Source organism: Phalacrocorax aristotelis, chromosome 23 (genome assembly GCF_949628215.1).
Source record: "Phalacrocorax aristotelis chromosome 23, bGulAri2.1, whole genome shotgun sequence".
NCBI lineage: Eukaryota > Metazoa > Chordata > Aves > Suliformes > Phalacrocoracidae > Phalacrocorax > Phalacrocorax aristotelis.
Window position 1 is genome coordinate 6,094,178 of NC_134298.1, and position 26,099 is coordinate 6,120,276.

The following is a 26,099-nucleotide window of genomic DNA, read 5'->3' on the forward strand; positions in this document are numbered from 1 at the left end:
CAGGAAAATTCAGGCAGAGGGGCGCAGTTTGGTGACCTGTTTTGCTCCTGAGGTGTAGAGACATTCCAGTTTCCTGCTGGGAAGATGTTGCTTGTGTGGGTTTGTCTTCTCGGTGCCCAGGGCTGGTGGGGCACAGTCAGGGTGTCAGTGTATTTTTGCTGTTCACTGCTGAAATTGTGCTGTTAACAGACTCTTGCACCTGGCTGTAAATCAGGATAGCCCTGAGCTTCCTGTGATTCGCGCCAGCCCCAAACCAATAAAGCAGAACAGACACAGCGAACTTGCCTCAAGCTTGCACGCAGCAAGGTGAAGGCCAAGTTTGCAGTTGCTCAGGGTGAGGGAACAAGTGAGGTTACTCCAGCGCCTGGAGCTTTCGGACTTGTGCTCTCCTCTCTGTAGTGGGAATGTAAATTAATGCAACTCCTTAGCAGGGGTGTTCTGGTGTAAGTAGGAGTAAGGCCAAGCCCCTGCTAGAACAAATAAACAACATGGCCCAGGAACGTCCTTTAGTGCACATAAACGCTACTTAGAAAGGCTTGGGTGTCCTCTACATGGCAGGACTGCCTTGTGAAGATGAAAATTCACAGGCTAGCAGTGTCTGCATATGTGACGAGCACTGCAGGGGCAATCTGGAAGAGCGAAAGCTCCTGCCAGTCAGCACGGGGTTGCTTTGGGTTCAGATTGAGGAGGATTTTCTGTGTTCTGTGTTAGGCCAAGCCTGGAAGCAGGGAGTGGACATAGGCCAGAGCTGAAATGGCAAAGCTGGTCTCCTCGTTCCCAGGCTGAGAGAAGCAGAAAGTTACAGCAGGACAGAGTGGAGGAACAGCTTCTGAGCTGCAGTCACTCTTGATTTACCTGTGCTCATGTTAGCGCAGCTCAGCTCTGGCTTTTGGGAACAGCAGATTCACCCAGTTAACAGAGCTGTCAGGAACTGATGGCCTCAGAAGATTATTTTCAAGCTGAACTGAAATCCAAAACCTGACTCTTGGCCAGCTAGAGCGGCTGTTAGACAATTACCCACTGTCTCCTCCAAAGCCCTCCCAGACCTTTATAAATAAGGAGGGAAGGGTGCAATTCTGTTTTACAGGCAGCTTTCAACTCTTTGTAAGCTAAAATTCAGGAGATCCTAATTACTGTAGCTGTACTTGAATGACAGGGTTTTAGTGTTTCCCTAGGGAGTTGTTATTAATCCTCGTAACAGAGAGTGTATTTCCCTTGCTTTTTTGTGCCTAGATCCCAAAGTATTGTTCATACTCTGTTACCAAAGGTACTCGCTCCAGATCAAATGTAAGAGCTGCTCAGCAGCCTGCTGCAACCCTGCACAAACCCCTCAGGGGGTGGTTGTATGAGGCTTTGTGAATAGTTACACCCATGTAACACTGCACAGGTTAGACTAATGTAAAACCCTGAGACACATTAATGTAGCATGTCCAAACAGGTTTTCTTCTTAGAAGCCAAAACAATCTTTTGTCCTTTCTGGGTCTTAGATTAGTACAGCTCATCCCAGCAGAGTGTGCTGGGGAGTGGGTAGGGTAGACGCAGCAAACCAAAAGCTGATGTTCGTGGTGTGACTAGGCAGAAGAGCATTGCTAGTCCCTGCTGTGTCATGGTTAAAGTCTGAAAAGAGCTGGGGTCTTTTCCTCTCCTTAGCACTTGCATGATCTTGGGCAAATAATTTATCACCGCTATGGTCTTCTCCAAGTTACCCAATGAACCAGAGCATAAACTGCCCAGGGATAATCCCTGCAGGTAACGCAGCCCCCAGTCTTTCATGGGTGAGAAAGACTCAGCTGGGTGAGAGCAGATCTCAGTGACCTGCAGCAGTGAGGGCAGATGGCCGTGTCCAGGCTCCTGGGAGAAGGACACTGGCCCGAGCAGCCATGCGGAGCCGTGGGAGGCTGGTGCAGCCCTTGATGTCCGCGCCAGACCCATGCTGCCAGCTCGCCACGCTGCTCGCACCGTAGCCAAAGTGGCACTGCATACAGCGAGTCCCAGGCCCCTGTCCTGGTGCGCAGGCTGTGCTGGAGCAGGGGTGCACTGGAGGCACTGAGCATCACCAGGGTTTTGGAGCCAGCAATGAGGAGCAGGAGCATCAGCCAGACGAATCAGCAGAAGGGCACTGGCACCGCTTGCTCCTTGGGCACCGGGACTGCGGGCAGACTGTAGTGTGGCACCAGCCACCAGTCCATGGAGAGGTGTTACTGGTACCTGAGGCCAGGCTCCAGTCTGCTCCCCGTTTGCTCAGCCTAAAGGGAGCCTGGGGCAACAGACATCTGAGCCCAAGTATCTCCTATTGCTACCAAAGTCTGTTGAAACTTTCAGCAGTCCTTTAATAATGGATTTTCAGAGCTATGTAGAAAATCAGTAGGACTTTTCAAGATACTTCAGGTTAGGCTGACAGCAGTGGAACTATGTTTCGTTGCTTTGGAGGAACAGTGGTATATCCCACTTCCTTGTTCGCTCAGGCAGTCTGGCCTCTGGGTTCACATTTCTCTTTAATTTTGCAATCCAGATTTATTTTTCAGTTCCAATTTTCACCTAATATGTCGTCCACCCTGTGCTCCCCTCTTGAACCATTTAGTTATGAAGAAGATCCTTTGATGTGGTTTCAGTCTTCCTCTTGAAATCAAACGTGCTAGACCTCTGACTTCTGCCAGATTTTTGAGCATCTCACTGAGTGCTTCCCTGCGTCTTCTAAGAATCTAAATACCATTACTACCTGACACTTGGACTCCACCAAGCCTCCCTTTCCTGTCTGTGCAGTGACAAGCTCTTACTGCGTCACTCTGGTTTGGGGGAAAAACATACTGAAAACACAGCGGTGGCCTCAGCTCTCATCTACACCGGAAAGTGAAACTAGGGTGTGAATTCACAGCATGCAAACAAGTCTTCATAACACTTCTGAGCTCTCCTCCTACCTCTGAGAAGTGTGTTTGGGCAATGCGATTTTCATCGCTCTCAAAGAGGGGCAGGAGACCTTGCTCGTGGGGCACAGGAGTGCCCCTTCCAGAGAGCACGCAGAGCAGCTGCCCTGCTGAAGAAGTGGTGCTCCAGGGCTTTTGGGTGGATTGGGGGGGATTGTAGAGAGTGAATTTGTGCTGGATCTAGGCTCTCATTGTCATGCTGGCTACTTGTATCTCCTACAGACTTTTTGGGGAGTGAGAAGGAGGCAGAAAACATCCCCTCTGGGTAATAGTTTGTGGCTGTAATAGTTTCTGGCTGTTTTCACACTGTCTATCCAAAAATGCCAAAATGCTGCCAACTAGCAACGCTTTTGAACAGCCTTGTTGGAAAGATGGTGTTCATGGAGCAGGCCTGGGGCAGAGGAGGGCTTCTCGCCAGAGGAGGAGCAATGAGTCTCACCAGTAAGTCTTGGCAGCCAGGGCTGCTCTGTCTCTGCAGTCTCACACCGCCAGACAAATTCAGGAGGCAGTTTCTGTGCCCTGGATCTCTCCGTGTAGCTGGTGCCTGGTGCTGGGATCGGGGTTCGTGAGCGGCCAAACAGCAAGCAGCGTGCCTCTCCCCTCCCCCTGTAAATGCCCCTGGGGAGCCGTCCTGCCGCTCTGTCTTGCACTTGCAGTAAATCTGCAGGGTTGCAAGCAACCCCAGCTGCCTTCTGCCAGCTGCAGACATCACGACCACTTGTTGACACACACTCACACATGCTACGTGTTTTGGGCTGCAACATCTGGCGTGCTCTGGGTTTTGCAACCTAAGCTGTGGATGCCAAGGCCTCCCCACACCCACCCTCTCCCGGTCAGGTGCTGGAGAGGGAGCACAGCAGGGCGAAGAGAGCTCGATTGCAGATGCCACCGGAGGCAGGGAGACTTTCCAGGTTTCCCACTGTTATTTGAGCTCTCGGCATCTACCCAGGACTGGCCTGGAGCTGACAGATCCTGGGAACCTCTGCACTGCGCCTGGCTCAGGCAAATTCACAGTCGCTGTGATGGGGTAGGGGTTTGTGGGGGAGGGCTGATGATTACCCCTGCTAATAGAAGCATGTCTCAGCACGGATATTTGCAGTAAGAACCCCTGAGCCTTTTAGCACCCCTTGTGCTGATGTGAGCGGGAATTTGCTAGTGACATCAGGGACTTAAAAATACGGTCTTCAGCCCGTCTCTGTCTCCTATCCCCCTGCAAAGATCAGCAGCAGCACAGTGCTGTTCACAGACCTCGAGGTTGAGAGGAAGGACATGGTGAAGGTTGCGAGTGGCTCAGACACAGAGGTGCCGTAGCTTGTGCAAGCGTTTTGGCCGAGGCCTCCTGCTGGGGACTCACCTGACCTCTACCTGGTGATCCAGCGTGGAAAGGCAGCTGATGCTTACAGCCTGCCTGGGCGGCTGCTTCAGCACATCGCCCGGTGGTGCGTGGGCTGGAGGAGCTCCTGCTCTCGTCGCGTTGTTCCTTGTTCATGTCCTCCCTGCTTCCTCTCACCAGTAGTTTAATCCAGGGCAAAGCCACTCTGTGTTTCCAATGCGGCGCCAGCCTCCCCTACCCCTTCTCTATTTCATCAGTGGTTCCCTCTAGGAGCTCATCCCGCCAATCAGGAGGCAAAGAGATGCTCTTCTGATTTCCCATAAATAAATTAATGAATGAAGAGCTTGGGTGCTGCACAGTGTCACAGAGAGGCCAGGAAACAGGTACGGTCCCTCAGGGGACAGCGAGTGCCGGGGGGAGGAGGTGCCTGCATGCCTGCGCTTGGGTGCCCTCGTGACTTCGTCTCACTTCTCCCAGTCCCCCCACCCCGGGTTGAGGCAGGAGTTTCCCCATCAGACTGTCACGTCCAGCTGGGGCAGCAGGTTTATTCTGGTGACATTTTTCATTTGGTTGCTTTAAATAGACCTTCAAAATGTAGTTGCTGCCTCTTTTTGAGGGAGCTCTCATTTCCTCACTTCTTCCCTATTTTTTTTCCCCCTGCAGCATGCCCTGCCCCCCCACACACACCTGTTTGCAACACACGAAACATTGATGTTTCTGCACACACGCACATGGATTTCCATGCTGGAGAAAAGCCGATGATCAGGAGATTGAGACCTCTGTTTATGCACAAGGCGAGCAGCAGGCACGCAGGTTTCCCCTGTCCTGCTCCCTCTAGGCAGCAGCCCCGAGCTGGAGAATCTCCTTCGTTAGGGAGGCGATGGGATTGCAGCCCTCGTTACTGCTATTAATATTGGCATTATGGTAGCAGACACCCCCCCTTCAGATGAAGGCCGTGTTGTGCTTGGCTGTCCACGTGTGTCTCCTGGAAGGCTCCGCTGCCACACAGAGCTTGCAGGCTCCACGGAGCAAAGTGGGAAAGAACTAGAGGCACAGAGAAGGGAAGTGATTTAGTGTGGTTTCAGTTTCCCTCTCTCTGCTTCTTGGCTGCAATGCTTGGGTCCTTGCCCCAAATTCAGGCTCTCTGGAATGGCTGCTAGAGAAGGGCCCTTTGTGATGAGGAGGGCTTGGGGAAGTACTGTAGAGATCTGTCTGCCGTGACTTGTTTGGCAAACAATATCTAGGATAGTGTTTGGGAGGGGGTGGGAAAATCCTGCCTCCAAAATCGCTGGGAGTCTCTCAGGGAGGTCTGTGAGGTCAGATCAGCCCTACAGGTGAGTGTCTGTCCGTTCACCACCTTCAGCTGAGCCAGCTCAGCCTCTCTTACCCTCCTTTTTTTTTTTTTTTTGCCTTTAATTTTACAATTAAGATTTATTTCCCAGCTCAGATTTCCCCCTTCCACCCTGCACTAATTCATTACTTGCCCTGCACTCCCTTCCTGACACTCTGGATTTAGAACATGTCTTCTCATGTGGTTTCCCCCTGCCCTTCTGTGGCCTCGTGCACCTTGTGCAGAGCACCAAAGAGGTGAATTTATGGGGGGGAAATTCGGGGCTTTGCGTTTCTGCTGAGACATGAGCCATCTCGTTCCTGTGACTTCGTGAGCAGTATCAGGACTTCCCACAGCCCCCAGACACTGCTCTCCTTTCCCTCCCCAGGCAGATGTGGAAAGTCGGAAAGATTTTCATGCTCCCTCTGAGCTCATAAATCAAGAAGGCTTAATCTCCTACATCCAGGAGTCTGTGATGAGAAAATACAGATTCCCCCTCCTCTCCCCCCTAATTTCCACCACTCCCTTCCTCCTGTCTTTCATATTCCCAGCACATCTGGTGTGTGTTAGGCTGCCAGCTGTTGCATTGTGCAGAGTGATTAAACCATGTGGGAGGAATGGGGAAAGATTTTTATCTGGGCATTCATGAGTCTGCATTACAAGCCCTTTTTTCTTTAGCTCTCCCCAAGAAGAGGTCATCTGGAGTCAGGGATAGTGGAATGTAAGAAAGGTATCGTGCTTCTCTGTGTCCTTGTATCTGCTCAGTAAGAAATAAAAGATGTTTGCGCTAACGTACAGGTGTTATACTTTGGGCTGTAGCCGTCACGTTAGAACTATATCTGTAATATTGAGTGGTTGCAGTAATATCTTCCAAGAAGTGATCTTTGAACACTGCTCGCTTGGCTTTGAAGTGACTTGAAGGTGAAGGTTTCATATCCTAGCGTGGGTGCCCCGGGGGATCTGGTTTTCGGTTCATTCCACTCTCCCCCTGCTGAACTCCCACACTTCTCTCTCTCATCCCAAGCTTCTGGGTTTCGTAGCATCTGGCCAGCCTCTTCACCCCCCTTGCTTCCCTGTCTCCTGCAGGCTTAAATGGGGTTTGGATAGCATCTGTTGCTGCATGCTCTGATGCTGCTCTAACAATGTCACTGTGAAATATTTACTGCAATAGATTTGGAAAGCCCTGGGCTGTCAGTGGAGGTGCTTCGGTGGGTGCTTTAGGGAAACTCCCATCTCAGCACAAGGACGAGCAAGTTCCCCCAGGTGGAATGACCTTGCTGAGAACAGCACACCTGAGAGATGCAGCTGAAATACATTTTTGAATCACAGCCAAAATTCAGATTTTATTTGGGCTGAATAACCCTCTAAGGTATTCCCCTCTGCTGATGATGTGGGGAATCTCTGATGTCTGTGTCCTTATTGTCAGTGCCCTGTTTAATTTCCTGCGGTTAGTTGGGATGAGTGTAATCCCTAGGAGTATAAAGCCTGGTGCCACCAAGCAGCAGTAAAGGGGAATGTTGCTTTTTCTCTCCTGAGTAACATGACCTGACCATCACTTTGTGGGCACAGGGGTAGTGACTTCTCTTAAGGGGAAATTGGTAAAAAGAGCCCCTGCTGTGGCCACATCTGGCCTGAGTGAGTCACCTCTGTGTTTGCTGCTGCCAGGGCTCCACCAGCCACCATGAGGGGAGCAAAGAGACCTCAGAGGTCGGCAGGTCGGAGGTGAAAGGCAAGAAGTCCTCAAGCCATGGCAGCAGCCACAAGGGAAAAAAGACGGGAAGCGGGAAAAGCTCAGTTGGCTTCAGCTCAGCTTCATCCAGCGGGACCTTCCAGCCTGCAGGTAAGGGGTGAAGGAGAAGCAAGAGAGGAAGAGAGAATGGGGGTGATGTTTTGCTTTGCCCCTCTTTGATATCTCTGTGCCTGCAAAGGTACCCATTCACCAGCTAGTGCTGGGAAACTTTGCTGATGGCTATTTTTTTAACCCCTTGAAGAGAAAGGGAAAAGTCTTATTGCTACTAACTCCGTGCACAGAGGGAAGAAGTGAGTCAGATGAGTGTTACAGCTTCCCTCCCATGCAGGCCTGCTGCACTGCAAGGAAAATCAGATCCAGATGTCTGAGCGGGGGGAGGAGGGAAGGGATACTGTGCACAGGCAATATGGGCAGCACCTGCCCTCTCCTCCGTAGGTGGTACTGTCTGCAGCAGTGTTTTAAGGAGTACTAGTGGAGAGATCTGAGCCAAAACCCGATATCGAGGCTCCCCCGAGCTTTGAGTCAAAGCCTTGCAGGGCTCCCATCTGCTCTGACCTTGCTCAGCTCTTTTTTGAGCTGTTGTCACAACGGCTGCCATGTTTCATCTCCTGGCACCCTAATCGGGGCTGGAGGGACAGTGCTGATGCAGGGCCTGGGGGAACAGAGAAGTGCACGTTTGGATGGGATGAAGCTGCTGGTGTGCACCTCTTGTGCTTGCTGGAGACCGTCAGAGCAGCGGGGTGGGGGGGAGCAGGGCTGGAAGGTAACAAAGGTGTCCTTCAGCTCAGTAACTAGGCTGGGCCAGAGGACCTGCATTGTGACCATGCTCCTGTTGCCTTAGGGGCTGAGTTACTGCCACCATGAGCCTTCCTATATCTGCTTCCCCTCTGCTTCCCCCAGGTACCTCCTGCAGCAACTTGCAGTGCTCCCAGGACTTTGTGACATTTCCCAAGCTTGAGCAGGACGACGAGAAGTACCGGAAGCCGGTCTCTTCCTCTTCTTCTTCCCACTGCTCCCCTCTGTATGAAGGCCAGAAGGGGGACATCTTCGAGCAGAAGGTGATCTTCTCAGGCTTTGGATCCATCATGCGCTTCTCCACCTCTGCGGTGAGCCAGCAGAGAGGCCGTGATGCTTCCCCTGTGGACTACAAAGCCTCAAACCCCGTCAGCGGCCCTTCGGTGGGGAGCAGCGGGGCCAGTGGTAGCAGCAGCAGCCACAAGCGCATGCCATCCCTCAGTATGGAGGAGGGAGAAGTGCTGAAGGAAAAGAAGCACAAGGGTAGCAAGAAGAACAAACATGGGCCTGGCAGGCCGAAAGGGGGCAAAAGCAAAGAGATTTTGGGTGCCCAGCTGGCTGGGTCCACGTCCACTTCCTCGTCACCCTTCTCCGGAGGCTCTCTTGTTAGCTCCAGCATTGGCAACTCTTCCCGGTCCTTCAGCCACACGGGGAATCTGCCCAGCCTCAGCATGGAGTCCCCGCTGCTGGGTTCAGGTATGTTTCCCCTTAGGGCTCCGGGTGTGCACAGTTCCTCCCAGCCCTGCTGTCTTTTTCCTCACATTTGGCTGGTGTCTGGACCTGCCTGCGCAGAGTCCAGTCCCTTTAATTCAGTCCCAGGAGCTATAAAAAAACACATCTGGGTCTCCCCTTTCCATTTTGGCCTTCATCCTAGAATCTCCTCCAGGACAGCTTCTCTACCATTGGAGCTGGGCTGCAGACCTGAGCTGGGGGGCATTTCAAACCCTTTTTGCTCAAGTGCTGGAAAACTTGGGCTAGCCAGAGCTTAATTTCCAGAGCGATAGAGAGGGATATTCACAGGCCAAACTGGAACAACCACAGTCTGACCCCAAATGAGGGACTCTCATAAGTGGTTCAAGTTTAACCCCTCTTTTAAAAGCAAAACCTCTCATCCTGGTCTTACCACATCGACATAGGGTTGGGAGACTGGCACACCATTAACTCTGCTGAGAGGCTTACAGCTGTTCCCAGCCTCAGTCCCCTTCGCTGGCCTGGCAGGGATGAGGGCAGCCAGGACACGTGGCAGGAAGGGGTTAAGGCAGCAGGCAGAGGAGGGGCCTGCTGCTCAGGGTTGAGGTTTGACACTGTTCTGGCAGCAGAACTTGTCATCGGTCTATTGTGGGTTGTTTGCAGATGCTCCAATTTAGGTCAGATTGCAAGGGCGGGGAGGAGGTACAATTTTGTTGTGTGTGCCTGGGAGCCCTGGCCCATTTGCACTGCCTGAGAGGGGAGAGGAGCTGCAAGAATTGATGCAAATTCCATAATCATAACCCTAGGCCAATTTTGGTTTTTGCCTCCCCCTGGAACAACAAAGGGATGTTTCAAAGAGGAGGAGGAGGAGGCTGCCAGGCCCCGCTCTCCTGCCTGCTTGTTCTCCCATTCTTCTCTTGCGGAGAGAAGTTGGCAGGGCTCTGAAGGACCCAGCTTTGGGCACTGCCTCTGCCGCACGCCTGAGCCAAGGGGAAGTCAGACGGGTCCCCTCGCTCGGCAGCAGCTCTCTCCTCACCCTTTCTTCCTCATTTATCTGTCTGTGCCCCACCGTGGTCCCTGGGCATCACGGAAGGGGACAGATTAGCTCAGCAAGAGTGTGGTCTCTTGACTAGCACGGGCAGCGGAGAGTGGGACTCTCCGAGTCCACTGCCCACTTCTGCCACTGACTTGTGCCTTCGGTGAGTCACTTTATGGTGTGATTTCTCTGATGGATTGCATCGGGGTGCAGGGAGCAAACAAGAGGGGGGCAGGGGCAAGGCTGGAATATTGTGTGATATCTTTTGATAGACGGATTGTGGGCTTTGACCACCCTTGCTGCATGCCAGGCCGTGAGATGCTCAAGTGCATGTTACACTTGGTCTTGTGCATTGGTGCCACCCTTCCTTTCTGAGGTCAAGCCCTGTAGAAAACCAGCTGCTTCCAGGCCATCAGAGGGGAGCAGAGGGGAGCAGAGGGGAGCGTGGCTCTCTAACACATCTCCTCCCCTTGCAGGGATCTACACCAGTAACAAGGACCCTATTTCCCACGGGGGCGGAGTGCTCCGAGCTGTGTGCAGTACACCCCTCTCTTCCAGCCTGCTGGCACACCAGGGTACGTCGTCTCTCCCACAGCTCAACCGGTCTCCCTTTGCTAGCACCATCCCAGCTTCCTCCTCCTCGGTCTCCACCACGCAGGTAAGAACACCAGGACCAGGAGAGGGACTGTAGTTCAGGAGAGCATTGGATAGAGCAGTCACTGGCAGAGCAGGGCCAGTCTGTGGGCACAGAGGAGTTGCTTTTTCCACTTGGGAACAGCTACTCTTCCTTCAGTTTGGAGGAGAGCTGCCAACTGCAGCTTCCCTTAGAGTCAGAAGAAGGATACAGGCAGCTTTGCATCACAGCCCAATCAGCCTGTTGCGGGGTGGGAGGAATTGCAACCTGAAAGGATGCATTGCTTTCCACTGACTGTGAGGAGAGCACAGACAGCGCTCAGGTAGCAGAGGCCTGGCTGTCGGCACGTGCTGTGCCCTGTGCTGCTCGTCCCCTGCTGCTCGGCTGGATCCTGCCACCAGTGCCAGCCCTGCCTTCACCCTGCGGCACAGATAACGTGGTGGGAGGGCTCGTACGTCCCAGCTGGGTGGGCTGTGCATGTGCCAGGAGACAGAGCCTTGTCCTGTGTTGGGAGCTCACTGTGAAAGGTGTTTTACATGGAGGAGAGAGTTAGTTTTACAGCCTCAGTGTTAGCATGGCTCATTCAGACCTCTTGGCTCTGAGACGGGGCTGGGAAGATTTCAACTGTCTAGTGAGACTTCCAAGGAGATATTTTTAACGCTCGCTCTCATGACCAAGTTGGGCTCAAAAGTCGGGAGGAGATGCAATAATGTTACTGCGTTTTTGAGAAGTAATTTCTCTCTCTCTCCCTCCTTGTTTTGCCATGTAGGTGTTCTCGCTGGCAGGTTCAACATTCAGCCTCCCTTCCTCACATATTTTTGGAAGCCCCCTCACATCTGGGCTATCAATCAATCCACTCTTAAATCAGTCGGAAAGCAGCCGGGCAGGTACGTGAATCAGAAGGTATGTGAGTTTGGACTTCCAAAGGGGTCTCCCTGGAAGAGTCGAGACAACTGCATCCATAGTTCTCCAGCTGCCCTCCCTGCTTGCTCCCGTCCCACGCGTGTGAGAGCCAGGGGCTAGGAGAGAGGGACAGTGGCTTTTTCCCCAGGGCAGGGGGTGCTTGTGTTAGCCTTAAGTGCTCGCCTGCAGTCCTGCAAAAGCGTATCTGCTGGCGTGTCCACCGGATTATGTGTGTCCCTGGACATATGCTAGAAAAGTGCAAGAATGTAAGTCCTTCCCTACAGAAATTTGTTGTCTTTTTACGCACTAAAGCTGTGCAAACCTCTTGAAAAATACTTTTGCTTGCTCAAAATAAGTTAAAAGATTTTGTTGGGGTTTTGTTTTCTGTTTGGTTTTGGTTTTTTGTTTTTAAATGAGTGCTATCTCACACTCTTAATTTTCATCTTCCATTTCTGTTTTGAGTTACTTTCTGCCCTTCCCCTTTGGCTTTGTCATGAATGCAACAAAATCCACTGTTTTCAACTTCCAAACGTGAAAGTGCCAACCCTGAATTACTTACAACTGCTCATTTTTTCCCACCAAGGCAAATCCATTTTTCTTGGAAAATTGCCTGGTTAATAAACAGGAAACTTGAAGCATCGTAAGATTTTTTGTTTGGTTGGTTGGTTTGTTTTTTTCTTCCCATAACAGAGTGGGCCTGATTTTTGTTTTGCACCAGTAGTTAAACAAAAGCACCCTCCTGATTTTCAGATGTTGCAGTTAGTGGTGCAACTGTCTCGTGCTCCCCTAGCCCAGAAACGTTGGCAGCTCAGCATGCTGGATGCTGAACTCCTGCGAGGTAACACTCTGCCCAGCGTCACGCTGAGCGACCCGCACTTTAAAGCTCACAGTCCTCGTTAGAGGTGGCTCTGAGGTCTCCGGATGATCCCACACCAGCGTGCCCTTATTTGCCTTTACAAGCATGCATGCCTGCATGTAAAGCATGAGTGAACACGTATGCTTACTTGTGACCTTCGCAAGCCCGTGGAAGGTGCCCGCCTGTGTCTCCGTGTGTCACTGGCAGCGTTTTGTGTCGTGCCCCGCCGGCGGCGTGCACTTGCCTGAGTGCAACAGGAAGGTAACGGTGCAGCTGACCTCAGCGGGAGTCGGGGCCGTTGCATGGGAGCTGTGAGTCAGGAGTGATTCAGTTACCTGGAATTAAGGAAAGAATGGGATGATTCAAAGAGATATTTTTCCCTCACGGCGATCGACAAGAGAGAGATGACCCGCTGCCACTTCCCCTTTGCTGTTATTTTGGCAAGGTGCTGACAGGAGAAGGAAGCGAGTCAACTGTCAGGAATAGCCCTGTGGTTCAGGCACAACACGGGGGCTCGGCAGTCTGGGTTCTGTTCCAGCCCTGCGGCTGCTAATGAGTGAATCATGCAGGCAAAATCCAACATACAGAGCGCTCAAAAAAGGTCTGATCCTTAGTTTCCATTTCCAAGATTGTTCTTTTTGTTTGACTGGGATCTTAGAAGCTTCGGGACATGTTTCTTCCAGTTCCAGGCAGCCTTCAGAACAGCTCCTGGCTCTTGTCGTGTTTAACGTTTGTCCATCGCTATCTCCTCCTGCTGGAGCTAGTGACCCAGAGGCTCTTAAGCCAAATTCACTTTTTTTTCCAGGGGGATTAATTAACATACATTAAGCCTCCTGTGTGGGGCCATTTTCACTTAAAAGTGTGGTGACTGCTTTAATCCTGTGTTGTTAACAGGGTGGTTGTGAAGTTTTAAGTAATCCTGCCTTGTCTTTAATTCAGATTACCCTTCCTGAGCGTGCCTGTGTAGAGATATCCTGCGGAGATGTAGCTTTCATTGCAGTAATATTTGAGCTCGTTGCAGTTTTAATGCGATGTAGGGAAATGGCGTTACCCTGTCTTACAGATGGAGGAACTGAGAAACTGTTGTCACTGATGCAGGTTGATACAAGGGTGCCTTTGGCAGTACAAAAAGTCTGATTCTTATCTTCCCACTCCCTTAGCTACTGTCTAGTTCTTCCTCCCACGGCTTGTCCTGGATCCTGCCTCATTACGATGACAGGGCAAATATATTTATCTTCTGTAGTTGTCTTCGAGCCTCTTTTTCATACTTGCTGCTTTGGAAAGTGCTGTCTCTGTGTGATAACTCAGTCATCCGCCCATTCTGTAGACAACAGGGTGGTGTTGGCCAGGAGATAATTGAATATGGAGTCTGGTACTGTTTCAGAAAACCGGAATCGTGTGTGTGTGTGTGTGTGTGTGTGTGTGTGTGTGTATGTGTGTGTGCACAACCTCCCTGGGCTGCAAGCAAACAACGCGACAGTAACAGGCAGGCAGGCAGAGCTTAGCTGAATGTTTATTTGGTTGCAAGTGAAAAATGTTGTGGCAAAGCTGCACGCGGTGGGCTGTGGATATTTTTCAAAGGGTTTAGGTGGTCCTCGGATGGAAATGATACTGAGAAGCGCTGCCGTGGTCCGACTGTTCCCAGCCTTCTGGTGGCTGATCCTGGGTTGGAGGATTTAGGAAGATTTCATGCCTTGTGGTGCCCACAAAATGAATTTGTCTCCACGTGATGCCTTATGCTAGGAGACTGCTGTTGACTGGCAACTGCTGGTCACCTCCAGAAAGCGGTGGCTTCTCCCCAGAAGGGTGGGCCGGTTGTAACTGATGGCCAGGAGGACATTCCCATGGGGATGAAGGAAGGAGCGAGGATCCCACTCATACCTGTCTGTAAGAGCTGCTGAACAACAGCTGCGTTTGCTTGTTCTCAGCAGTAGAATATACTGCTAATAACTAATGCCCTGCTCAGGGCATTACACTGTAAATCACAGTGTTCCCTGCAGGAGACTTCCTGGATTCTTGCACATAAGAAACGTCTCTTATTGTGTGAAGAAGAGGAGGGGCGAGTCAGCCAGCTGGTGCAGGCTGTACTCACAACATCTGACACGTCCCAGGGCGAAGGGAACGTGTGTTTATGGGGCTGGCAGGCTCTGGGGATGGAAAGCAAATGGCAGATAAATATACTTCACTTCTTGATTTCCCTTTGGGTGGGAGATATCCTGCACATGTGCACATGCACAGCGGTTCCGTCCCCAGCACTGCGGTGTCCCAGCTCCCTGGGACGGAGGGGTGGCTATGGGGGTAGCTTCTGGGCGCCGAAGGAGCCCTTTGGAAAGGAGCTGAGCATCTGGAAACCTTGGAGGACCCCAGCTGAGTTTTGGGAAAGGATCCGGGAGGCTGCAGTAGCACTTAGGAGAGCTGAGCGAGGCTTTGCGCAGCACTGATTCATCCTTGCAGGCTCAGCAAAGCAAGTGGCCGCTTTTACGGCTAAAGGAGAAGCTTCTTTCTGCTCATCCCGGCGGCTTTGCGCGGCTGGGGAGGGAAGCGGGCTGGGGCAGCCCAGCTCCCCGCGGCCCCGGGCTTGCACCGCCAGGACGATTTGGCTCTTGCCATTAGAAGGGGGGTGGGTGTCGCGTCGGTGACCTTCGCAGGGTGACACCAAGCCCCCCCACCCGGTCCCGGGGTGACACGCAGTGACACGCAGCCCCTCCCCCGGCGGGCGGGGCCGTTATGCAATGCCGGGGCCCGGCGCTGCTCGGTGCTCCCATCTAGCGGGGAGCGGCCCCGCTGCCCGCCGCCGGCGGAGCCGCGCACCTGCAGGGCCGGCCGCCGCTGAACGCCGTGCCTCTCTGTCCCCCTCCCCACGCAGAGCCTGACCTGGAAGACTGCAGTTTTGGCTGCCGAGGGACGTCGCCCCAGGAGAGTCTCTCTTCCATGTGAGTGTCCTTCAGGAGTCCTCCCCTGCCGCCGGGCACCGGGGTGCCTCCGCATCCGCACGGCCGTACCCCGGGGAGCCGTGGGATGACACAGCAAGGACAGGGAAGGAGGCTGGGGGAAGTAGAGGCAGCGCCTTCCCTCCTCCTTGGGGCTGCGGGTGGGATGGGAGGGGAGGAGGAGGCAGGTTTGCTTTTCCAATCCGAGCCGGAGGGCAATCCTGAAGTGGAGCTGAAGAGACTGAGGCTGGGAGGGATGCGGCCGCTCCCAGCGTGCGGCAGAGGAGATGTGGGGAAAAAGGAGCAGAGGAGTGCAGGTGCAGCCTAGGGAAGCATCCCTGACATCTCACCAACCCTTCCCCAGGTCCCCCATCAGCAGCCTGCCGACCCTCTTCGACCAGACAGTGTCCTGTAGCAGCAGTGGGCAGCTGGAGAATGTTCCCCAGGCTACCCCAAACATCGAGCAGCTCCTGGAGAAGCAGGGCAATGGGGAAGCCGGCGTAAACAGTGAGTCACTCGGGGTATGGGCTGTGGGAGGAGGGGTCCTTGTGCATGGTTGTGGGGGAGCCAGCTGGGATTTTTGCCCACAGGCAAAGGAGCTGGGTAGAGGACAAAGCACTGGTCTGTGCCGTGGGGAGTAGCTGGCAGTGGGACTGTGGTCTGGGGCCAGTCTCCTCCCCCAGTGTGGTCTAATTGTGGTACCTCCTGTGGATCCCCTTGTCCTCTTTCCTCCGTCCCCTGTTCTCTCCCCGACCCTGTCCCCCTTCCCCCCTTCCGTTCCCTGCAGTTGTAGAAATGCTCAAAGCCCTGCACTCGCTGCAGAAGGAGAACCAGCGGCTCCAGGAGCAGATCATGACGCTGACGGCCAAGAAGGAGCGTTTGCAGCTCCTCAACGTCCAGCTCTCTGTCCCTTTCCCCGTGGTGACCAGCAGCAACGGTCCAGGCAGCCAGGCCCAGTACATCCTGCCTCCTAATGGTGAGGGGACTGGTGGGATGCATTACCCTGTGCCCTTCCATAGTGGTGCCCTGGCATGGGGAGGAGGGGGTCGCGGTGGGGAGAATCTGACCCATTTATCCCTCTGTAGCCACTGGCACTGTGCACTGTCCCTTGCTATTGCTGTGGCAATGTCAGGCACCACCCCTGACGCTGCATCCCCACTTCTCTCCTCCGTACAGTCTGCAACAACGACTCCTTGAGCATCAGCAAGAGCCCCCCATGCAAGAACAGCTTTGGGATCGAGAACTCACTCTCCACTTCGTCTGAGGTACACTGCCACCACATCCGCCAGCCAGCTGGGGAAGGGACTCAGGGAGGGAACAGAGCAGTGCAGTCCCGGTACTCTGACTTGATATCCAGCTCATAAAGCCTCGTAGTCCAGGCCCAGAAATCAGGTTTCTTTCTCTGGAGCGCCCGTTCTTCAGTTCATCTCAGTGCTGAGGGTCGGAGTAGAGTAGCTGAGGCTGGGAGCGTGAAGCGAGGATGCTTCTAGGTTACTCTGGCCGCACTTCTAGAGATCCAGCAAAGCATATCTTGAGTTCTGGGACGCCTCTGAGCATACACCTGCACTTGCACTCACAGCCCCCCTTCCCACCTCCAGCTCCTGCCCAAAGTACCCTTGGAGCTGAGCTGACCTTTCACAAGCTGCCCCAGTCCGATGCTCTTATGTCCGTTTCTCCCCCAGGACCCTCATTCAGGTTGCCCCAGCAGGAGCAGCTCTTCCCTGTCCTTCCACAGCACTCCTCCGCCCCTGCCCATGCTGCAGCAGAGTCCTGCCTCGCTACCCCTGCCTGGGGTGCAGCAGGTGAATGGCCTGGCCAGGGTGGCAGGCAGCGGGCTGGGGGGAGGCACCACTGCCAGCCACAGCCTCTCCACGGTGCCCATGGTGGACGGCCTGATGGGGACCCTGGCAGGAGGCCAGCAGATGCCCATCAACGGGATCCTGGGGAATCTGAACGGAGCTCAGGCCGCCCAGCCTCCGAGCGCGCTGACGCAGGCGAGCGGGCCTCCGACCTTGCAGCTCTCCACCAGCCTGAGCAGGTGAGGATGGGGAGCTCGCGGGGACAGCCCTGCCCTCTCCAGCAGAAGCTTAGCACCGGGAGGGAGGGAGGCCCTGTGTATGCAGGACCAAGACGGGCTGCACTGACATTCCCTGCCCTGCTCCCCTTGCAGCATGCCCAGTCTGAGTCCCCTGACAGAGCAGCAGCGGCACGTCTTGCACCAACACGAACAGCAGCTCCAGCAGCTTCAGCAGCTCCTGACTTCCCAGCCGCTTAATCCGGTAAGTGTGCCTGCTGGCACCTTTTATCTGATGAGCTCTTTAATGGGAAAGCCTCCGAGCAGAGAGAAAAACTTAGGGCTCCCTCCTTCACATGAATCCCCTGCCCACAGGGCTGCAAGAATCACGTGCCTTTTCCTTGGCTCCAGGCTGCTGTGGGTGGAGTGAGGAGAAAAGCTTTAGGCAGGAAGGTGCGGCACCTCCTGGAGGGAGGGAGATGGGGATTTGAACTTTTTCAGTACAAAGGCAAAAATTTAATCTGGGTTTCCCACATCCTGAGGGTGTGAGACCGTGGTAACGCTAAGCCACCGTAACATCAGGAGTGCTGTTATCTCCTCCAGCCATCTTTGAATGCAAATCGTGTCTGTTCCTGCTGCCAGGAGCACACTGGTCTCTAGGCTTGCAGATGTTCTGAGGCCCGAAGAGGAACTCGCCTGAGGACACTATTTGAGTTTAGAAGGAGATAAGCACCAAATTCCGTAGTCCTGAGGCAGGTGAGCCATGTCTGGGCACATTGACATGGAGCACTGGAGATGCCAGGGGGACTGTGTAGGTGGCTGAGGACTTCGGGGTCAGAAGAAGGATCAGGCAGCTGTGTTGAGGATCTTGGCTCTCTGCCTGCACCCTCTTGGGTAAAACAGCAGCCCCGTGCCAGGCTGTTATGGGAATGGCTGCACCGATAGATGGTAAACAAGCCGCTGAGTGTGTAAGAACCGCATTCGCTTGCCCTGCAGAAACCTCTGTGGTGTCCCTCCCCTGCGGTGGAGTTGCATGGGAGTGCTAACAGTTCCCGTCAATGAAGCTGTGCTCGTTTATATCTCCCATGAACTTGGCCCGTTGCTTTGGATAGATTTCTGGGTCAGGCTATTTATAACCCGGGAAAAGCAAATTTCAAAGGGCTTCTCTTTACAGCAGCTGATGTCACCGTGTCATCAGCTGCATCCCTGTGGGTACGAGAACAATGTCAGCTCTCAGCCTGCCGCATTGGTCGATGGTTGCTATAGCGATTTCCGCAGTTTGGTTGGATTCGAGGGCGTCCCTCTGGGTGCAGGTGAGCGTGGCCCTCATCCCCCCTGCCGGGTCCGGTTCACCTGCACCGACCCTGTGGGTCAGGGCTGTGAAGAGGGATGGGCTGGGGAAGGAAATTAGCAGCCAATCTGAAACTCAGGATAGTGACTGCCACGGGCTTAAAATCCATGGGTCGATGGATTGGGAAGAGCTGAATAGATTTGTGTGCCCGCAGGTGTCTTAGGGAAGGTTAGCTAATCCTACGCTTCAGGAAACAACGGGATTGCAAAGGTCATAAGCACAGGCTGTTAATGAACACAGGACGGACTGTTCCCCTCTCTACCTGTGGACATGTGTTCAGGGGGACTTTCTCCCTGTCCCCAGTAGCATTGCCTGGGATGGAGTGTGCTCATGTGGCTCCTGGCTCCGTTGTATTAGGTGTCACCTCTTCCGTAGCCCTTTGTCCCTCCTTTGACTTCCCTTCCTCACCCTTCCCTACAGGAGCAGCAGGCCCTGGTGTTCCAGATGATGCAGCAAATCCAGCAGAAGAGGGAGCTGCAGCGGCTGCAGATGACGAGCTCGTCCCAGCTGTCCATGACCAGCCTCCTGGCAGCCACCTCCGCCCCCCTGCACTCCAGCACCAGCGCCCTGATGACCTCGGCCCCTCAGCCGCCCCCCAGCAGCAGCTCCCTCCTGGCCTCCCTCTCCCCCCAGCAGCTCAACCCTAGCAATGCCCTCCTGGCCCCCCAGGCCACCCCACCGCTCAGCACTCCTGGGAACAGCCTCCTGGCTTCGGGGACAGGCATCCCACCCGTCCTTACAGCACAGACTAACCCGTTTCTCAACCTGCAGGCTGATGGCAACACCCCGAAAGGAACGGTGCGTATGCTGCTAGCACTACCCTAACCCCACCGAGCTCGTGGTGCTAGGCGCTGTACAGACCCAGGGAGAGACAGTCTGCGCTACAGTTAACTTGGGGGAGCAAGGGCACTGCTTAGGCAACAGAGCCAGCATGCTCCACTGGCTTTGCTGCATCCCTGACTAGCCAGTGTCACGTCCTGATCCTACCTCCGAGGACTTCTGTAGGGCCCAGACAGGGTCGTGGGTAGGCACAGAGGCTCCCAAGGCGCCCTTCCATGCAGACACACCCCAGACCCGCTGCAGAAGCAAAGCAGTGACAGGCTGTAGATTTGTCTCCGTTAACCCTAAGACTCGGATGGGACAATGTGCCCCTGGCAGCGCTGGCCCTATTGGAGCCTCGTGATGAAATACGAAGGTGACCGCATGTTGAAACCCAGGGTTTAGAAGGAATCTTGCACCCAAGAGGAGAGGTTGTGGAGAGGTTTACAGCCTCTCTTTAAAGCAGCCTTGTACTGGAACACCAGTGTCTAGGGACTGATGGTGTGATACTTTCATCTCTCCTCCATCCCTCCCCTGGCCTGTAGCTGTACCCGAAGGTCCAGTCCTGGTTGGAGACATTTAGGAGCCAAAGGCCAGGGTCGAGGGGGCCAGTTCAGCCTGAACTGGGCAGAGGGGAAACCTGGGGCTCCCGTGTCTCCCTTGATCTCGGAGGAGCCTGAGAGGTCGCGGTGAGCAGGGCCAGGTCTGCAGCACAGCAGGGCTCTCTGCTTCTGCCCCCTCGTGTTGCTGCCCGTCCAGTACTGATACCTGTCTCCTCTGCGTCTCTTTTTCTGTTTGTTTTTTAAAGAGCATGAATGAAAAGGGAGCTCCTCTTACCCAGGACAAGGGCTAAGCTCCCCCCTCACCCCGAACAAACCAGCAGCCAACTCCTCTCAGCCAGGGGAATGTGGCTTTCCAGTCAACTTTGATACTGTTAGAGCAATGAGCACAAGGCTTCCAAGAAGCATTTCCTGCCGCTGGGCAATGCCAAGAGGTGCTTTGGAAGACAGTACGTCTCTGACCAAGCCCTGGTATCGGGAGGAGCGAAGGTGGGGGGCTGCCGGCCGCCCTGGTCCATGCCACACATGCTCAAAGTGAAGCTGTGTTTCCACGCAGAGTGGAGGAGGGAGTTAACACCAGATGCCTGCCAGTCTCCTCCCTGCCGTGAGTGCGAGCGTGTGTTCATGTGTATGCAGCCCCCAAGGCAAGGCACTAGAAACCATCGAGCATCCTCAGCCAAGACCTTGGCGGAGGGAGGCCCCTCTGCTGAGGACGCCTTTCTGCACGGTGCAGAGGAACCTGGCAGTGCCCGCGGAGGCAGCACTGGATGTGACACAGCTGGGGAAGTGGGACCTGGTGGCAGTGCCTGCGTGGTCTGCTTCGCCCAGATGGGGAGGTTAAGAAGAAGTTCTGTAGCTGTGATTTCTCACCTGCTTTTCATCTGCTGGGCTCTTAGGATGCTCTTCTCTCTATAGCCGTCATAGGAAGCCCCGACACCTCAGCTGGATCCAAACCCAGCCTGAAAAGACACGAGCGGTGGAGCGATGGGTAAGGACTGGTGCTTGGGGAGGAGGTGAAAAGCCACCTACTTCTTTAGAGGACATTGCCACATCTGCTCTACCAGCTGCTGTCGGTTCGGTGCTGTACTTGTCACGTGAAAAGCACACTCCTGCTCCTTGTGCCGTCTCTCTCTTTCCTTCCAAGATTTCCAAAGGCTAAAATTTCACCTTGCAAAAGGGGCTGTAGCCAGTATGACCCCCGTCGTAGCCAACTTCAGAAGGTGCATTTGAACCTGGCAGATGTTTCACAGGCCTAAGCTGGGAGATAGAAATGTGTGTGGGGAAGAGAGAGTCCCAAATCCGGTACCTGTTCTTTCTTACCCACCGCAAATCGCTCCAGTCTGGCAAAAACACGTTCTTCCACCAGTCTTGGGCACTTCAGAAAAGGGATCTCCAAGCAATGGGACAGTTACCAGCCTCCTGAGCTAGGACATCGGACCCTTCGTTGGTCTCCACCTTTTGACCTTAACTCCGCCTCGCAGCCTGGAACCTCGGCAAAGAGACCGGCTTCCTCTGAGCGTGGATGCGATGGATTGATTGAAGGACAGGTGGGGCCGCTCTGGAGGAAGGGGAGCACCTACGTCAAACGTACAAATGCCCCTTCTTTTCCACGTCCCCTGGTTAAATCCAGATCTCCTGGGGGCAGGCGGGAAGACTCCAGCTAATAGAAACTCTGAGGGTCTTAAAAAAAAAATTGTCAGACCTTCAGACCTTAATGGATATTTTTCAGCACATTCCCACTGCCCCTAACTAGTTTGCACTATTCAAATTTGTCAGCAGTGGGTCTGTGCTGATAGTACTAGAAAAGTCTGTTATAGGCAAAACTCACCTGCTAAATATCTTTCTTCCTTTTTATTTTATTTTATTTTATTTTATTTCTTATTTCTTTTTTGGGGGGGGTTGGTTTGGAAGATTGTCACCATAATGGTTGAATAAGGCTAAAAGGAGAGAAAATACCTTTCTGATCTCAGCCTCCAGTTCTGTGAACTGGGCAGAACACTGCTGTCTGCTCAGAAATATATATATATTATATATATATAATTTTTTTTTTATAAAGAAAAGCTAATGTTTTAACAAGATTAAGAAGCTATTGGAAAGATGGAGGTGGCAGCTATAAGTGAAAATGCAGGAAAAAAAAAAGTCTCCCTTCTCGCGGTCTCCGCAGCTCAGCCCTAGAGAGGAGCACTGACCCACGGCTCTCGCTGGCACGCTCCCAGTCCCCAGCAAGCCACTGGCTGAGCTGTGCCGCCCTCCATCCCCTGGTGCTTGCAAAATGTGAATTAGATCTTTTCAGTTGCAAATGGTTTGACTCTTAATTTTGGCTCCCTGGCCCCAAAATTGCTCTGGCACGACTGTGTGCTTGCACTTTTTAAAAACTCCTGTTCCCCCCCCTCCCCCCCGCGAGCAGAGGTGCCTCCCAAACCCCCACGGCTCGGAGACCCTCTGCTCGGTGCCGGAGCCGCTTCTGCGGCGGGGGCCTCGCCTTGCTGCTCCCGCCGTGCGCGAGGAGCCTTGGGCTTGGCAGCAACAGGCGGAACGGCTGTTTCAGGGCTACCGTGCTGAACTCGGCCCCGAGGCGCCCTGTGCGTGCGTGCGGTGGCTGCGTACGCGTGAAGGCTGTACCCGGCAGCCTTCGGCGAGCGACGGCTCCTTCGGATTCCTTAGCGCTGGTTTGGGTCAGCAAGGCGAGGGGCAGAAGCGCCGGGCATAAAACAGTGGCTGTTAAACGTGCAGATGTGGCCTCTGCCGGCTGCTCGCCCAGCTGTGTTTGTCGGGGGCTTGGTTTTTATTTTATTTTTTACTTTTTTTTTTTCCACTCTTAAGGTCCCACATTTGCGTTACCGCCTGTCTTGCTGTCATGCTGACCATCAGCACGGCCTTCAGACCTATTCGTATCCACGAGGGTCCGCCATTGCGCCCAGACTTGGGCAAATTCTTCCAAAATTTAACCACGTTTCACGCCCTGGAATTAGAAACGAGCCAGGACCAGGAAGAGAGGCGATGGGAAGGAGGGAAGGCTGGCTAGCATCTCCCCCTGGGGTAGCAAGCCGTGGTACAACACGCGTGGCCTCCCGGGACAACCAAAAGCCTTGTTCTGGTCAGTGGTTCGGTGTCCAAATCCCTGGGCATCGACAGGAAACTTGCAGGAGGTGGGCGAGAGGCACTTAGAGGTGAGCTTGCAGTCAGGAGGCCGAACCGTGCTGTCCGGGGCTCTGCACTGCTACTGGGACCATATCTGGGAGCCCACGCGTCAGAAGGGGTCGGAAATAAAGGACTGAATTCAAGGAATGGGTTTTGGAGGCAGGGTGGCTGTTAAAAGCAGGCAGGGCTGAGCTCCGCGGCGCCCCTGGCTCCCCCGGCTCTCTGCTGGCCGTGCCGTTGAGGTGTGGCGGTGGCGGGACGAGCACGAAGCCTCCCCACTCTCTGGGGCTGGGGGGGGGGACGAGGCTGGAGAGGCCGAGTCAGGGAAGAGACATATAGCACTTAGACATTTCTCTGACATCTTCCAAAGGCACCCGGTCCCTTTGAGGTGTCCTCCTTGTCTGATCGCCTCAACCTGTCGCAGAGCCCAAGGTCCCTTTGGCAGGTTGAGGGGAGAAGAAGGGGGCACTGCTGGAAGGTTGACATTAAACATTTGTATCTCTGTGAAAAAGAGGGAGAGCAGGGGAAAGACAAAAAATAAAAGCTAAAGATTATCTGTGTTTCAGTTGCACTGGGGTACGTTTCTTTACCCGTTTTGATGCTAATGTCTCATTTAGTATGTTGCATGTGTCTTTTTTTTTTTGTTTTGATTTGTTTTTTTATTAAATAAAAGAGAAAAATGTGTATATTTTTGGCAATTTAAGGTAATGTAGCTAAGATATATTTTTTTCACGCTGCTTGACTGTTCTTTATTATAATAAATAATATTAATATTAATACCAGAGACTTTTTTCATACAGCTAAGGTTTCAAAATTGAAACAGGAGTAGGGCCTGTGTGATTAATGCCCTGCGGATGTGCCGAGGCCCTGCTGCCCCGCAGCGGCGCGCTTGGCGCTGCCCTGAGCAAGCGCTGCTCTCGAGGAGGCAGGAGCGAGGCCCGGGGAGGCTGCTCAGCCTGGCTCCTTCCTGGCTTTGCGCCTCGGGAGCGAAGGGAGACCAGGGCGAGGGAGGAGCAGTGGGTGGTTGGGCATTAGCAAAAAGATTTCCCCCCCCCAGCAGGACAGCGGTAACCCGCGGGAGCCGGAGAGGTGCCCGAAACCAAACCCTCTGACCTCGTAGGCTTTCCAGCTGGCTCCTCAGCCCTCCCCTCTCCCAAGGGTTTGTTCCTCCTGAGCACCAAGGGCAGGGCCTCGTGCTGGCCCTGCTCGGCTCTGGTGTTCCCGCAAGCAGCCCTGCGGAGCTGGGTGATGAGGTCTCTTCAAAGCAGGGTTTGGCTAGACGTCCTGCTCTTGAGAAAACCGGCGCCCGCTCTCCAGTGCTCAGCCCTTAGGTCTGCCTTGGCTCTTCAGCGGGTCATGCTTCAGAGCTGCGTGCTTTCCTGTCTCGTAGCCCGCAGGCTCCGCGGTTCTGCCTTCTCCTCCTGCTCTTAGATCAGCAGTGGGTTTTATTGACCTTTTGCTTTTCCTCAGCCACGTGTCCCATCAGCGAGGTGGAGCCTGCTTGCCTTCGGGGTTCACGGGGCTCCTTTAAAAGGCCCGGGAGTTGTTGTCCCCCGGCAGCTGAGCCTTCTGCAGTGCTTTTCTCTCCCTTACTGACCAGCAGTCAGCATTGCCACCCGCGGCGGGGAACTGGAGGGCGAAGAATTTGCCCAGGTTTCTCCAGACAGCCCAAGAGCTGTCAGGAAGGGAGCGCACAGGGAACTGGAGACGCAGGAGTTGATACATGTATCTTTAAGAGTGGTTTTGTCCGTTCAAAGGGTCATCCAGAGGAAGCAGAGTTTGGCGTGCGAAGGCTGGTCTCGTCATCAAATGCTCTGGGTCATTGTAGGAAATGTTCAGCTCATTTTTTTTTGGAGGGAAAAGGAGATTTGGTGCCTGGTTCTGAGGGCTCGGAGGCTCCCCGCAGCAGCTGGTAGCTGCAAAGCCTCTTCTGCGCCTGTTAGCAGTTATTGCCGGGGTGTGGGCTGGGAGGGAAAGGCAGGGGATGCCTGTGGAGCACCAGGGTCACGGAGCCAGTTCTGCTGTGTCTCTTGGAGCCCTCAAACTTGAAAAAGAAGCTGAACATTTCCACAGAGTTGTGTTGGCTTGTTCCTGGCACGGTTCTCCTCTTCCCACTGCTTGGCTCTCGGTAGCGTTTCTGTTCCTGGTTTGCGTGGATGGGGACTGGGGAGGCAGGAGAGGAAGGTGCTGAGCAATGGTCAGTGGTTTTGTGCCCGACGAGCAGGTCGTGGCATCTTCTTGGCCCAGGATAATGGGAGAAACGCATCTATAGCAGGTGCATGAGAGGTGGCTGGCTGAGCAATCCTCCGCAGAGCCCCTCTCCCCCACAAGCCTTAGATCCTACACGCTCCGCTCCAGGTCTCTCCCAGCGGGTCACCAGCATCACCTGGACGTAGCTCTTGCATGAACAGGGGCTCCCTGAGCGCCGGCACCCGCTGCGCTCCGCAAACCCCTGCTGTTCTCTCGGCTTCCGCACTGGCACACGGGCTCTAGCCGCGAGCTGGCTGCCCCAGCGGGACGGCGCTGGTTCGGGCTCCGGCACCCTCCCTGCGGACTGCGCCGATGCAGATGGCTCGAGCCCCTTGGCTCCGTACCAAAGACAATATAGACATAGATGAGGTCTTCTCACGCGCGCAGCCGAAGGCTCCAGAGGAGACATACCAAGCAGATGGTGTCATGCTCTTCGGGGTGAAATGTTCACGCTAGTTGGCAGAGTGAGAGGTGACCGTGTCTGCAGCGAGCAGGGATCCAGCCCGCTGCGGTGGTGGAGCGGGTCCCTTGGGAGCTCAGAACAGGCTGCAGTTGTTTGCCATGACCGGTGGATTGGCTCTAGGGCACAGAAGCTTTCCTGCTGCAGAGGGGAGCCGGAGAAAGGGACATCTGCCTGGGGGGGCTTCTCTGCTGCTGCAAGCCCACCCCTTGGTCTAAAATGTCCCCGAGACCTCTCCGAAGGTCAGCGTAGGCTTGCGCCAGGGCCCCGCTGTACACACAGCAGCGCCAGTCGCTCCGAAAGCCTTTCAGCTTAACAGCCTG

The 26,099-nt window shown here is 54.2% G+C and overlaps 1 protein-coding gene across 6 annotated transcripts in view; it reads left to right on the plus strand.

Moving 5' to 3' along the window:
- The window catches only part of MLLT6 (MLLT6, PHD finger containing), a 45,014-nt gene extending 23,666 nt beyond the window's left edge, over nucleotides 1-21,348 (plus strand). For 4 of the 6 annotated variants that reach the window (XM_075117053.1, XM_075117052.1, XM_075117048.1 and 1 more), the window contains exons 9-20: nucleotides 7,253-7,427; nucleotides 8,238-8,828; nucleotides 10,335-10,516; nucleotides 11,262-11,379; nucleotides 15,118-15,184; nucleotides 15,546-15,688; nucleotides 15,969-16,157; nucleotides 16,358-16,446; nucleotides 16,864-17,219; nucleotides 17,352-17,460; nucleotides 18,967-19,344; nucleotides 20,174-21,348. In XM_075117053.1, the coding sequence (XP_074973154.1) occupies nucleotides 7,253-7,427; nucleotides 8,238-8,828; nucleotides 10,335-10,516; nucleotides 11,262-11,379; nucleotides 15,118-15,184; nucleotides 15,546-15,688; nucleotides 15,969-16,157; nucleotides 16,358-16,446; nucleotides 16,864-17,219; nucleotides 17,352-17,460; nucleotides 18,967-19,344; nucleotides 20,174-20,218 (2,442 nt within the window). In that variant the 3' untranslated portion in view covers nucleotides 20,219-21,348. The remainder of the gene's footprint in view (nucleotides 1-7,252; nucleotides 7,428-8,237; nucleotides 8,829-10,334; nucleotides 10,517-11,261; nucleotides 11,380-15,117; nucleotides 15,185-15,545; nucleotides 15,689-15,968; nucleotides 16,158-16,357; nucleotides 16,447-16,863; nucleotides 17,220-17,351; nucleotides 17,461-18,966; nucleotides 19,345-20,173) is intronic. The other 2 variants (XM_075117051.1, XM_075117050.1) reach the window with 2 other exon arrangements.
- The last annotated feature ends 4,751 nt before the right edge of the window (nucleotides 21,349-26,099 follow it).